Here is a 13,970-nt window from a genome sequence, read left to right as displayed (position 1 = left end):
AGCCCAAGAATACTTCGACATGTTGCCTGGAGGAGCCAGGGATCAAACCGCTGAGCAACCTCCTCTACCTCTGAGACACAGCGACCCCAAATGAGAGTGGAAGGACTCCTACTATCCCATCAGCAAAAGGCTCTTCTTGTCAACATTGTCCTTCATAATGCCATCAGACTTGACTTCATGAAATATGGCAAGGAGTTGTAGAAGACTACACAATTTTGAAGGATTCAATTGTGTCTTGCCTAACCCAGCAGAAAGACATGATGCTTGGGCCTAACGAAAAATCACATTTGCACTATGCAATATCTAAACTGTTGCTATGTTGATTCAAAATGTAATTATAAATTCAAATGTATTATAAATTCAAAATGTATTTATTCTAAAAAATAATTATTTTTTCTTGTAGGCGCTGAACACTATGTTTTCTGTAATGTTTAATGTGGTGTGTACTGACTAGTGAGCACTATTTTTTTTATTTTGACTGCTATGTACAATCTGACAACATTGTTGGATTTGGAGCACAAATAAAACTGTTCTGATGTGATTATATGATTTTCTCAGAAGAGCCAGATGTTTTGTGAATGCAGTTTGAAAACTGGGTTCTGGGTTCACAGTTTAAAGAAAAAGGAGGGTTTCAAGGTATGTGTTTTAGCATTTGTGAAAAACTGTAAACACTGTTGATATGGATTGGATTTGTAACTCAATAATTTGACTTGTAAGTGTTGCAGCTGTGTCATCGAAGTCCAGTGTTATCACAGAGGTTCAGTGCAGAAAATACGCAGAACAATACCAATGTAACAGCCCCAGCAGGGACGGCAGAAAGCAAAGACTTGACAGTCCTCTGACAGCTAGTAGCACTGGCAGCTCGAGGCACCTGATACCTGTTAATGTTGTTGCTGTTTTGGAGCTGGACAATGAAAGCTGGAGTGTGGCAGTGAGGAAGTTCACATTGGCATTTAATTACAACAGATTCAACATGAACTCAAACACCTTTAATAAGAACAAAATCGTGTACAGTATTGTACAAACAGTTTGAACATTTCCATGTTTCAGCAGGCTTGGTGACCATCAATAATGCTACAATAAGTGTCTTTTTTTCCAGTGATGAGCACTGTTATCAAAGGCAAGCGTATTAATTCATTCATCTACTCATCTGTTCATGAAATCATATTTTGGCATGTTTAAGAATAGTGTTCTCCACACGAACTGTTGCCACACTTTCTGTAGCTCCAAATCAGTTTGTTTAACATTGTCAAGACATGAAATTGTATCATCTATGCTACTCAGTGGGGATCATTTCCTTGTTTTTGTTATTCATACAGATATTCTTATTTAGTTCATGTTTTTAATGAATTGCTGAAAAGCACTGAAGCTCTTATTAGAGCTAACTGGTAGGGCTGGGACAATACGCAGGTATCTTTTTTCAAAAGATAAATCCTAATAAGCAATCTGACACAATATATTCTAATCATTTTTTAAAAACTGATAACCAGTTCAATGTGTATCAGTCCAAAGTGACATTGTGTGGTTTACCAAAGTACTTCCACAATGACAATCCTCTCACACTGATTTAATGATAAACTCAGTATTTATATAAAATAGATAACATTCCTATATATTTATTCTCAAAAGTAATTATCATGTCATTGTTACGTGTTGTCTTCTTATGATTAATGACAGTGACAGCAGAAAGCAGAGTTCCAAAAACAGGACTCTGGATGTTGGAAGATGAGACAAACTTGAGACAAATTGTTATTGTAACTGTAATTGTGATATAAGGTGTAGAGAGAAGAAAATTTTACAGATGACGATGGGTGGCATTTCCCTTTCATGACAAAACTTTCATGACAAAAAAGGATGTATGCAGGCAGAAGAGTGCAGAGTGGCCTCAGCTAAGCTACATTTTCTGGATCATGACCTGGAATTTACCTGCAGAGATATAAAAAGCAAAGAGAGAAGAAAGCATGTGTTAGCTCACTCTTTGTTCTTATTCAGGAAAGAAATTAACTATTATTTTGCTCAAAGACGGTGTCTTTGTGCTGCTATATGTTGCACTCCCTCCAATTCACTCACAGCTCCCATCTTCACACAGTTGTTTACATGACATTGGTAGCTGCTATAGCTTAGCAGTTAGCAATGGCCTCTCCCTCTTCCTTTGCTGCTGTCCTTTAACGATAATGGTGGGTAGCTCACCAACCCCCAGTATCCAGTACAGACGGGCCTCTGCTAGCTGTCCTCTGACAACCCCTCGTGCAGCCTGGAGGCTTGCTAACTGTCCAAAAGACGCATAAGTCTAAGGTGAAGAGCATAGCTCACCACCAGCCCCTTCATATTTCAAACAGGTTCTCCCCACTCACACCTGCTAAGGAGAAAACTCTGGTAATTGGCAGCTGAAAAAAATGAGGTTGGGGACATAAAAAATGAGGTTGGTGACACATGGTGGGATGATGCTGCAGTTAGTAATGTTCAGACAACAACAGCACGTGGCAACCAATGCCAGGACCTTAACATATGCACAAGCTGGCATGGATGGTTTGGATTAGGGGAAGGAGGCCCATTCAACCTTATGCCATCCTGCCAAGTTTCATGCGGATGCGACACCTTATGTCCCGCAGCATTCTCAACTACTGTGGCAGGTACCGTTCAGGCCGTCTGGTGGCATATAGTTACTCCATGACTGGTTCTTTCCAGTGGTGCTCAGCTGACATCATCCAGTGGCGTTTTATGCACACGAAAGGTGGCTTTTTGCGTCACGATCTAACGCCAACACCACTGTCAACGTGGTGGAATTTTACAAGTTTGGAATAAGAATGGGCTGATCCAGCAAACTAAGTGGGCTTCATAGTCAATTGGCAAACTTTCTGGGGAAAACCTGGTCTTATCAGGAGGGACGCCATTCATCCCAGTTTGGATGGAGCCACTCTCCTCTCTAGGAACCTGGCCGAGTTCATTAGAGGCTCAAAGCCATGAAGATCCACAGTTGGGACCGGGGGCAGAGTTGCAGTCAGACATGCTTCTCGGAGCTTTCTCTAGTGTACTCAGCCACCCATAGTGTCATAAAAATGCTGTCTGTTCCCCAACCACTTAAATTATGTACATCTAGGGTAAAATGAGAGGCGCTGTACATTAAAAACCTAATTAAGATCAGTGCTTCTTCTGGAAAAAAAAAAAAAAAAGGAGAATTAGATGCAGACTTTTGAACATCAGGTCTTTATCATCTAAAGCTCTTTTAGTCAATAATTTATCATCGGATAATCATATTGACTTAATTCTGTCTCACTGAGACCTGTTTGAGTCCTGATGATTATGTTAGCCTGAATGAATCCACTGCTCCAGGTCATAGAAATATTCACATTTTTCTTCCTCTCACACCCAGCCTGGAAAACTCTGCAGCCCATTCTATTTGTTATAGTGTACCGCGCTCCGGGACCGTACTCTGAATTTTTATCCCAATTCTCAGAGTTTATATCAAGTTTAGTGCTTAAATCAGACAAAGTTGTTATCGTAGGTGGTACACAATTAATAATAGCCTCAGTGTTGCATTTATCGCACTATTGGACTCAACTGGCTTCAGTCAGAGTGTACATAAACCCACCCACTGTTTTACCCCATTCAAGACCTTGTTCTAGCATGTGAAATCAACATTGTAGACTAAAATAGTTTCTCCACAGAATCCTTTTTATAACATCACTATTTAATAACTTACTATTTGTTGTTACTAAATTACCAGCCACTCAGCAAATATTACTAAAGTAGAAGTCTGCGATATTGCAGTAGCGAAATTTGAGGAATTGATTTCATTAGCATTGCACTCATTGCCATGTCTCAGTGTATCTGAGGTTTATCTTTTGGTCTTATATTGAATATGTTTTATTTTGTAAGGATATTCCTGTATATAAGGAGACGTTTCCGCCTGTTGTTCACAATGTTGATGAAGACTGTTGTCACAGGCCCAGAATTAAAAGCATCTAAAAAGGACATTAATGTGAGCTGACAGTGTTTTTCGTACATTGCTTTTCGAGTCGTGCACCTGAAAAAGTTTCAGTTGCGGTTTAGTGTGTTTCTTTTATCTTCCTGTTGTTAACCACACCCTAGACCTTGTTCTTGCGTGTGGAATCGACATTGTGGACGCAATACTTTCTCTAAAGAATCCTTTTTATCAAATCACTATTTCATAACTTTTGATTTCCTGTTACTTGATTACCAGCCGCTCAGCAAAAGTTACTACAGTAGGTGTCTGTCCGATAGTGCAGTAGCTAAATTGAAGGAATTGATTCCATCAGCATTAAACGTATTACCATGTCTCAGTGTATCTGAGGTCGCTTATACTAGCTAGTCTCTCCCAAATTGTTTATCTTTTTGATAGTGCTGCTGGCTTACTGAGATCAACTCTTGACTCCGTTGCACCTCTTGAAAAGAAGATGATGAAACAAAAAACAAAGAGCTCTGTGTGAATTGAGGCTTTGGTATCAGAGCTGGAATGTGGAGAAAAATGCCTCCAGCTCAGATGCTGCCCTGTGTAAGAAGGCAGCAGTTAATCTGTACAGACACTGTTTAGTTTTCATAGAACTCAATTTGCAGATAATGGCAGAGACATAGTTGAAAGTGCAAGTAGCAGAGTAGTAGAGTGACTATTTTTTGTCTGTAAGTGGATGATGATGGAGTGATGCATTTCTTACATGCAGGCATGATGGACACCTCAGCTGTCACAATACTCTTCACTCCCAGGTTGGACAGAGCTCCTCTCACCAGACCACAGGTGAGGGCCAGATACTGCAAAGAGACAAACAGCCATCTGTGTCAAGTAAATGTGAACTCACCCTTTATCCCCTGACAATTTTAGGACATGTGTACTAATCTTGTAAGTCACACTGTAACATAAACAAACTGACTAAGGCAGTGGTAAACCAGCAGCTTCCCTGTTCAGCCAACTTAAACGACTGTTTTTGTCTTTGGAAAGAGCACAGATGAGTATAACAGCTTCAGTTACCCTATTGAACAGGCCTGTCTGACTCTTTATAGCATATAGTTGAACTGATGCAGATTTTTATAAGTGGCTAAAATAAGTTTTTCTGCTGCCTCTGTCCACAGTAGTGCATTGCTGGGTTTATGCCACATTACTCCAGCCTGCTTCTCCAAACTAGAGGCTAACTGTCTTTGTAGTGTGTGTCTGCTTCACTGTGTGCATACTGAGTTATGCCAAGTGATTATATACAGTGGTCTGGTGCTGAATTTATCACTTGAATCATTTGAGCTACAGGATGCATTGATTTGATTGATTTTTTTTTCAGGTGAAATGTTGACACACCTGCGAGGTCAATGTGCTGCAACACACTGACACTGAGGTAGTCATTTTCATTTTAAACAGGTTGTACGTTTGTTGCATAGTTCTATGTAGAAGAGCTGTGTGATGCCCGTGCACATGCGTGCAGCTTCCGTGGTCGGTGTAGCAGCTTTAGTTCAACATTATGGACACACTATACTGCAGGCAGGCTGTGGCATATGGCTCGCAGCGCCTATATGTCCCGTGTGTTTCAGCTGTTATTTTTGCTGTGTACTGTGATCCTGTATAATGTTGGAAAAAGAAAAATGAATAAAACAAAAAAATCAATTGAAGATAAAATGTGATCTGACAGCAGATATTCAATATTAAAAGAGTTGGATTGATGAAACAAAGGATGTGACCAGGACACCTCTGCAACTTACAAGTCAATAGATTACTAATGGCGCATTTCCACTACATTTTAACAGCTCTACTCTACTCGCCTTTGGTATTGGGTACTTTTCTAGGGGTCGTTTTCCATTAGAAGATAGTACTGCCTCAGTGCAGCTGGTCGTCATAGCGACGCCATGCAACAGGGCCGTGACGCCAGTTTCAACATGACACACACATAGGCACAGGGTTCGAATTACCCAGTGGCTTTCAGGGGAGCCCCATTTTCCGGTGAGCACCACTACTATAACCTGTCACATGTGTAAGGCAGCGCGCAGTAAATAACAGTGTTACTGTGAAAAGGATTTTACTAATATAGTGGTGAAGTAATGAGTCCTTTTAGCACTCCCGGTTCCCTCATCTTAAAGTCTATGGACTTTTTGAATGGGTTTTCGTTAAATGCCTTAAATAAGGTCTGTGGTTAACACAGGCTAAATATATATTTGTTAGATATATATTTATATATATAATATTTGCTAATATTTGTTCTGCAACATAAAATATGTCCGCTTAAACGTGATTTTTGAACTTTTAAGGTTTTACCTGTCTTAACAAAGAACTTGTTGATAACAAGTGGCTAAATAGGACTACAGTGTTTGTCGGGGGCGTTAGACATTATCACACTGGACACAGAAACTTCCTTATTATACATCCCTGCATTAAACCCACTCGTCCGCCTTTACAGCTTCGCAAAGTCCCACTTGATCTAGTTCGAGTATAGGGTAACAATAGCTTTTTTGCTTCTGATTTCATTTACGTTTCAAAACACACAGCGGTGTTCATCTGTGAAGATTACCATGCTAAACAAAACTTGTAAGTATCATAAACTCATGTTTGTCACAGAGCTTATTTTTTAATAACAAAAATTGAAAATCCCATTCAAAAATCCCAAAAAGGTTATTGACGAGGGAACTAGTGCGATGCTAAGTTCCTGGTTGGCCTACAAAAATACATCATCCCTTCAGCACCCTATACAACTGTAAGCACTTAACAGCACCAGCAACATTTCTTCTCTTTCTCTGTCCCTTCTGTCAGATGATGAGGAGTTCAGGTCACTACGTTAATGTAGGAATCTGACCGCAGCACTGCTTTACGCACAGATGGCCATAGCAGGAACAGACACAGAAATTAAACAGTGGAGATTGATGTTTTGAAATGGAATGTAATAAGTGGATAAACACACAATGCTGACATATTACTTCTATCTTTTATTATTTCAGGAAACTTTATGTGCAGAAAATATATAATCTGTAACACAGAAGTGAACAATTATTTGGAGCTCCCCCTGAATACCTAACTGCAGTACCTACAATAGCTTTGCTGTTTGCACTATTCAGGGTATTCCCTGCGTGCCGTTATTGATGACGCAATGACACAGTGACGATTATAGTTGTGTCCCAATTCAGGGTCTGCATTCTTCGGAGGACGCAGCCTACGCGGTCTACAGAAGCGACCCCTTCGGAGGCACTTCCGAAGGCCGCATCAACGGTTGTTAATTGGGACAGTCTAGCCTTCGGAGGATTTCCTGGTTGCGTCATCAGATGTTCCCGCCCTTACCCCAACGTCAGTTGATTCCTGCTGTTATTAGGGCTCGCCAGAGAGAGAGAGAGAGAGAGAGGGGGTACTAAAGCAAAGGAATTATTTTATTTTTATATATTTTTTTATTTAAATTTTGCTGGAGGAGGAGGAGAAGTGGCTCTGTCCGCGTCGGAAGCTGATTTATCTCAGGGCAGTGGAGCCTCGCTCAGCGGGCGGAGCTCTCTTCTGCTCCGGGCAGTGCAGCGGGGCTACAGCGCCGACCTGGCTCTACATTCCCATAGCTAGTATGCTAGGTGGCTGCGTGTTAGCATTACTAGCGTCACGTATTATGAAGGAAATTATGAGATTTTAATTTTTAACATATCTGGCGTTTGATTTTCAAATGAGTAAAAAACCCACATTAAGTTCAATCAAGGCTCCGATCTCCACTCTGTGCCGCCATTCTGACAATTATTTTTGAAGTTCGCGGGCACGCAAGGAATCTTGGGAAATGGAAGGCCGCGAAGGATAGTAGCAATGTGTCCTCCAAAACGAGGGAAAAGAAGGCCGCATTTGTGGGCTGCATAAGAAGGAGCGGTCAAATTGTGACCAAATCAGACAGCCTTTGCGCAGCGCTGTGACGTAATCGGCCTTCGAATGCAGCTTCCGAAGGATGCAGACCCTGAAATGGGACACAGCTTATGTCTGGTCTGACTAATCAGTGGTCCGCATTGTTTTATGTCACCTTTTTAGTATGTCATAGTACCCGGTCTTCTTTTTTTGGAACCCCAGGAGAATAGGTACCAAAAAAGGTGGTACCAGGTACCAGGTACTTTTTCCAAGTGGAAAACCAAAAAGGCGAGTAGAGCAGAGCCGGTACCATGTAGTGGAAACACTCCATAATAGATTATTAATAACCTGCAGGCTATTTGGTTACATCCAGTCACTCAACCTACAGTTCGTTTTAAGGTTCTGATCTCCTAATATGAGTGTGGAGCTGTGTGAAGCACTGCTGGTCTGGGATCAGCCGCCTCACAAAAAGTAAAGAGCCTCAGAGAACAGATTACTAAAGAGTAGGGCTGGGCGATAAAACGATAAGGATATTACTCGCAAAATAACTTTTCCTCAATTGAAATATGAGACGTAGTCGACAGAATGCATTCCAGCCATGTTTTGACAGACAACACGAACAGCCAATGATAATAAAATAGCCCCGCAGCGAACCAAATCCAGTGAACGACTTTGACTCTAGAACACAGCTGAGTGTTTGACAACTGAGTCATATGTGCTTAAACAGCATTTCATTAACGGACCAAACAGCTGATGGTCCAACAGCAGCACCAAAGTGTCTGAAACAGCCAAATTTGCAGGTGGAAAGTGACTTCTTTAAACATCTACAGACTACTTTGGTGTTAGTTCCAGGTTTAATCAGACTTTGGAAGGAATTATTTAGAAACACCAGGACGCATCGCTCCGTGTTTCATCCAGTCGCTCGCACTGAGCTCTCGTTATTATCAACAGGGGCAGATGTAATGTTTTGGGGGCCTGGGGCAATAGGCACATGACCTTACTTTCACCCTTGGGGCAGCTGTGGCTAAGAGGTAGATTGGGGTTATCCTCTAATCGGAAGGTCAGCGGTTCGATCCCTGGCTCATCCGGGCAACATGTCGAGGCAAGATACTGAATCCCAAATTGCTCAAGATGCTGCATCATCGGAGTGTGAGTGCGTGTGTATGATTACTGAGTTGCAGGGGGCACCCAGAATGGGTGAATGTGACAATGTAGTGTGAAGACTAGTAAAGCGCAATACATGTACAGTCTATGTACCAATTACCCTTTATTTAACAGGGAAGGTTGGAAAGCTATAGCAGAACAGGCCTACTCAAAATGTATTTATTTTTCCGGAGTAAAATGTAAAAAACAGCACAGAAGATTCACAGTGGTTGAAGTCAGAGTCCTGCAGTCAGGAGAAGTTGGCCTATTATCAGCACAAGGTGCTTAAATTTACCTGAAGTTTGTTTAAGATGGAGCTTTTAATATTTATATAATGGTGGAAAGTTTAATAAAAATAAACGAATCATATGTTTATTACACTCCAATACACTGTGGTAAAATGAAACCGTGTCAGTGAACTATGGGGGAAAAACCAAACCAACAAACAAAAACAAAAGCAAAAAGCAAAATGATCATTCAAAGTAAAATGTTCAATTAATTGTGATATTGATTTTAGGTATGAGGTTCAGACCTTCGCTGGGAGGAAATTTTTATAACTGGAATTTTAGTAGAAAAGGTCTGCTAGTTGGCCTGTTCTACAGTATATTAGTTATGTTCAATGCCTGACATAAAATAAATATTTAAACCCAAATTAACTTTCTGATATTTTCATATGTCACTTACAATTAAAAGGGAACATTCAAGCTTGACAGAAATAGTGATTTGATGTATATCGTGATATATATCGATATTGACCGATATGAAAAAAATGATCGTGATAAGACTTTTTTCCATATCGCCCAGCCCTACTAAAGAGTCATACAGTCGGATGAAATGCAGACAAAGCACCTTTGGGGCGTGTTCCAGATACTGTTTACCAGCTGACAGCTGACTCAGCAATCGGAACTTGTTGTCCTGGAGAACATAGATACCCTGAAAAACATTACAACATCATGAGAACTGGCATACATTAACACAGAGGAGACCAGGCAGAAACAAAGCATTCCACACATGCATTCCACAGGTTAGACACAGCCCTGAAGGACCATCGGCAGCTCTTCTTCTGGGAAATGGTCAGTTCAGCCCCTGCCCGGTTAGCACAAACTCACACAGTAGCAGCAGCTAACCAGCACTTAGTTGTTAAAAGGTCTCGACAACCTCACACCCAAACAGCTAATCTGTATTCAAAGCATGTCTGTATAAAGAGAACTGGATAAAGCCTTGGAGGTTGGGCCCACGACATTTCTATGAAGATCCTCAGTGGTGCATGAAGCCACAAAATCGGCCTGTAGAAAATTACCTGAATGCACTGCTTGCGCGCTGTGTGCCCCATAGAGCAGGCGCACTAGAGATGTCCACCAGCCAAGCTGGCTACTTCTGTTTCAGCCCCCCGCTAACTTGAATGGGAATAACATTATTTAATCATGCAGCTCTTAGACTCAGCAAATGTTTTTGTGCCAAATTATTGTAATTCATGCAAGTCTACTGGAAAAAAGTCTTTTTGGGCCATGTGGCATGAAGTGACATGTAATTCCACAATCTTGCCACTACGAAAATTGGCTTCAGAGCTCAGTACACCTGCTGGGGGTCCGTGTTACACTGGTAATAACCATTAGGTTACAGTAAGCCCTGTCACCATATGTGTGCAAGCAGACTCTCACCAACTGTGCTCAGCAGAGAGACACTGCCTGTTCAAGGCCAAAATATCACGCTGTTAGGTCGCCTCACTGTTGTGTATAAAACCCCTGATCGTAGAAAGGGGTACAGGGTGGTCTCATCTCTGAGTCGTGAATGGAAGTAGTAACAGTCCTGAAACGAAGTCTGTGTAAAATGTAAAGCTGAAAAGATGTGACCATGGGCAGGTAGGTCTGATGTTTTGATCACACGTTCTGTTGGTGACCACACTGCGAGAGATTTAAAAAGTTGCTCTTGGCAATTTGCAGCTAATACAAATAAGAAGAACAGTGGTCATAAATGTCCACAAACAGGGAAAACAGTGAGGTTCAGGAGCTCCTTCCCAACGCAGAAGACGAGATCAGCCCCCACATAACCAACAGTGTAAGTGATTGTGATTGACATGTTATGCCTTTGTTATTGTTTAAAAAGTGCTGCCAACACATATATTTTATGTCACACCAGAGGCCTATAGTATTGTGTGACATGTCATGCCCGTCACGCCTCTTTTGATTGCAGGATGCAGCGATGCAGTGTGTACACTGGAGTGAAATTATGCCGCTGTTGTTTGGTTCTGTGTAAAAATGCAAAAGAGGAATAAAGATGGGACTCAGAAGCAGCTCTATAGCGCTGTCTCTGTGTACAAAGAGCTAGAGACAGACAAAGAAAGAGAGTTTAGCCATTTTTAATAGTAAAAAAAAAGTCAGTTTGTGCCTGTCAACTTTGATATTGTAGCACCCCCCCCCCCCCAAAAAAAAAAATATTTGGGAAATGCTGAATGTTTATTTTGTAATTTCTTCAATCTCATTTCTTTAAAAAAAATTTAATATTAATATATAAATAAATTAGCAGTGTACAAATGCCAAAATTTAAAAACAAATGAACAAACAAATATTGGGATAGTGAAATATTGCCCTGGTTGCAATGTTCTGTTAATGATATCCTACTGTATGAATGTAACTAACTGACAGAGAGCAAGGTGGTGTTACCTGGTGATTTGTTCGAAGGTTGTCGATTTGCTTCTTGAACACACAAGTCCAGAAGTCTTTACAGATAAACTTCATGATGTCCAGCTCGTCTTTGAACCGTGCTGTGTCTTTTGTTAGTCTAGATGAAAGGAAAAACTGTTCAAATCAAGTCCAGGAGCTGCAAATTGTAAGTATGAACGGTTCCTGCATGAGACCCAATGTGCTGTTCGACTCTCAATATTTCCACTCTCTGTGTGTTAATATTAGGGATGGTAACGATTAATCGATGATCGATATCGTCGTTAAGCACTGAAATGTTCAGAAATGTCTGCCATCTTAGTCTGTTGCAGCAGGTAGCATAACAGACAGCTGCTGCAACAAGTGCCCTAACTCGCCAGTCCTCGGTGATTTAGTGGCAGGTTATGATAACGTAGTTTTGCGTTATTAGGGCAGTCCAGCTGTCTGTTGTCAACGTAACCTTGTTAGCGGTGCTGGCTAGCTTAGCTAGCAACTCAGACTTAGCCTCCATGTACCTGCTCTCGATGCGCGAGATGATTGTGCCTCGGTATGGGATATTGTATGCAGGTTCAAGCAGATGCATCATTTTCTAAAATCCCTGACCGTCCACCGTGCTGATCGGCATCATATCTCTCTCTATAACCGTACAGGTTGACTGGGTTATTTTTTCCGTTCGCTGTGCGCTGCAGCTCTTCTGTGCTAACACTGAGGTGATGGTGGGCTGCTGCTGTTGATGTGGAGGAAACGGCCAGCGCGCTTGAATGAATATTATTCCAGTGGTAAAGCATCGTTGTCGTCTCAGTGTTGTATTTGAACACAGATTCGCAGTGTTTGCAGATGGCATTTTCCTCCTTTAGATCAAAATGGTCCCAGACAATGCTTCGTCGTGCCCACTTCATTTTCCAACGTCATGTCTGCGCTCTTCTTCCTGACCTCAAGATGACCGCCCTGTCACAAAATAGTGACATTGCGCCCTCTGGTAGGCAATACGAGTCATTGAACCATGCTTTGAAATACACCTTCCTACTGAGAGCTATAATGTAACAGGGGACTACATATTGTTTATGCTTTAATAGTAAATCGATTAAATATCACGTGCTTGAGCAAATTCTTAACGACTAGTCAATCGATCGTCGATTAACCGTTACCATCCCTAAAACAAATCATGACTTGTTGTGGCTTGTTACTATTAACAAATAATAGACGCTTCTACAACTGTATAAAAGCAATTTCACACTCGAGGTCGTATGATATTGCTTAAATGTATCTAGATATAGATAGATAGATAGTAGAGAGAGAGAGAGAGAGAGAGAGAGAGAGAGAGAGGGGGGGGGTGGCAGGAGTTAGCTTGTTACCTCTCTATGAGCCCCTGGCCGACTCTAAAGCCCATATTCTCCAGTTTGGCAATGTTTCTCCCATTCTCCTGAGTGGATAACAGATGGGAACTAATGAGCAAACACATTGTACGACCGCTAGCTGTTCAGGTCATCGAGCTGAACCACAGCCAGCACTGTCTCACCGTCTCTCCGCTCTCAGCTGACTTGTAAATGTACTGGATCACTTCGTTATGTAAGAACTGGAAAGGAGCTTCGTCTGCCATTGTGCTTCCTGTGCACACTGTGCTCCGGTCTGTCAGCAGCTGCTCCACCGAGTAATTTAAGCCTTCACCGGGACCGACATCATCACATATCACACCGATCGTTCCCTGTGAGAAATGCTACACCAACAAGCGTCTGCTTCCTTGTTCTGCTGCTTCCTTGTTCTTCTTCTTCCCTGAATATCAATGGCGGTTGGCATTCAAAATTTGCATTACCGCCACCCTCTGGATTTAAACTATAGACTCACCAAATACCACTACTACTACTACTACTACTACTACTACTATTAATAATAATAGTAGGTTTTTATTTTTTTTTTTCGTCCAGGCCCGGAGGTCGCAGCTTGTAGAGGATGTGTGGAATAATCTGCTGCTTAAAATAACTCCTAACAAATGCGTAATTTCCTCCAGTTTGAGTAATGTTTATTAATGAGCAGCTGTGGCCAGCTGTTAAAGTGGTGAAGTATGAGTCCTAAAACGAAGTCCCTTTTGCACTTCCGGTGTCCTGGTCTCAAAGTCTATGGGGTTTTTGAATGGCTTTTGGGTAAAATGCCTGAAATAAGGTTTGTGGTTAACACAGGCTAAAGATATTTAGATGTTGTGTTTTGCAACATAAAACACGTCTGTATAAACCCATTTTTTTTTAACTTTTAAGATTTTTTACATGCTAACAAGTAGCTAAATCGGACTACAGTGTTTGTCGGGGACATTAGGCATCATCACACCAGACACAGAAACTACTAGTGATCATCCCTTCACCACTTTATAAGTA

General features: G+C 41.4%; 1 protein-coding gene across 1 annotated transcript; it reads right to left on the bottom strand.

The window, feature by feature from the left end:
* Window positions 1-974: 974 nt before the first annotated feature.
* On the bottom strand, window positions 975-13,375 carry trappc6b (trafficking protein particle complex subunit 6B). Its single transcript, XM_042491615.2, has 6 exons — window positions 13,121-13,375; window positions 12,957-13,024; window positions 11,605-11,722; window positions 9,791-9,874; window positions 4,677-4,770; window positions 975-1,926 (listed from the first exon to the last, which is right to left on the bottom strand). The coding sequence occupies exons 1-6, from the start codon at window positions 13,199-13,201 to the stop codon at window positions 1,895-1,897; spliced, it is 477 nt and encodes a 158-aa protein (XP_042347549.1). The 5' UTR covers window positions 13,202-13,375; the 3' UTR covers window positions 975-1,894.
* Window positions 13,376-13,970: the final 595 nt, after the last annotated feature.

The sequence above is a fragment of the Plectropomus leopardus genome, chromosome 9, assembly GCF_026936395.1.
Source record: "Plectropomus leopardus strain MGB_pleo_1.0 chromosome 9, ASM2693639v1, whole genome shotgun sequence".
Taxonomy (NCBI): domain Eukaryota; kingdom Metazoa; phylum Chordata; class Actinopteri; order Perciformes; family Serranidae; genus Plectropomus; species Plectropomus leopardus.
This window is presented reverse-complemented; position numbering and strand designations above follow the sequence as displayed.

Bases quoted from the DNA above. Each gene is read 5' to 3' on its own strand.
- trappc6b (XM_042491615.2), bottom strand. From the start codon at position 13,201: ATGGCAGACGAAGCTCCTTTCCAGTTCTTACATAACGAAGTGATCCAG. The intron at 13,025-13,120 runs GTGAGACAGTGC...TTATCCACTCAG, and splicing joins CAGCTGAGAGCGGAGAGACG to GAGAATGGGAGAAACATTGC. The intron at 1,927-4,676 runs GTAAGAAATGCA...ATATCTCTGCAG, and splicing joins GGTGTCCATCATGCCTGCAT to GTAAATTCCAGGTCATGATC.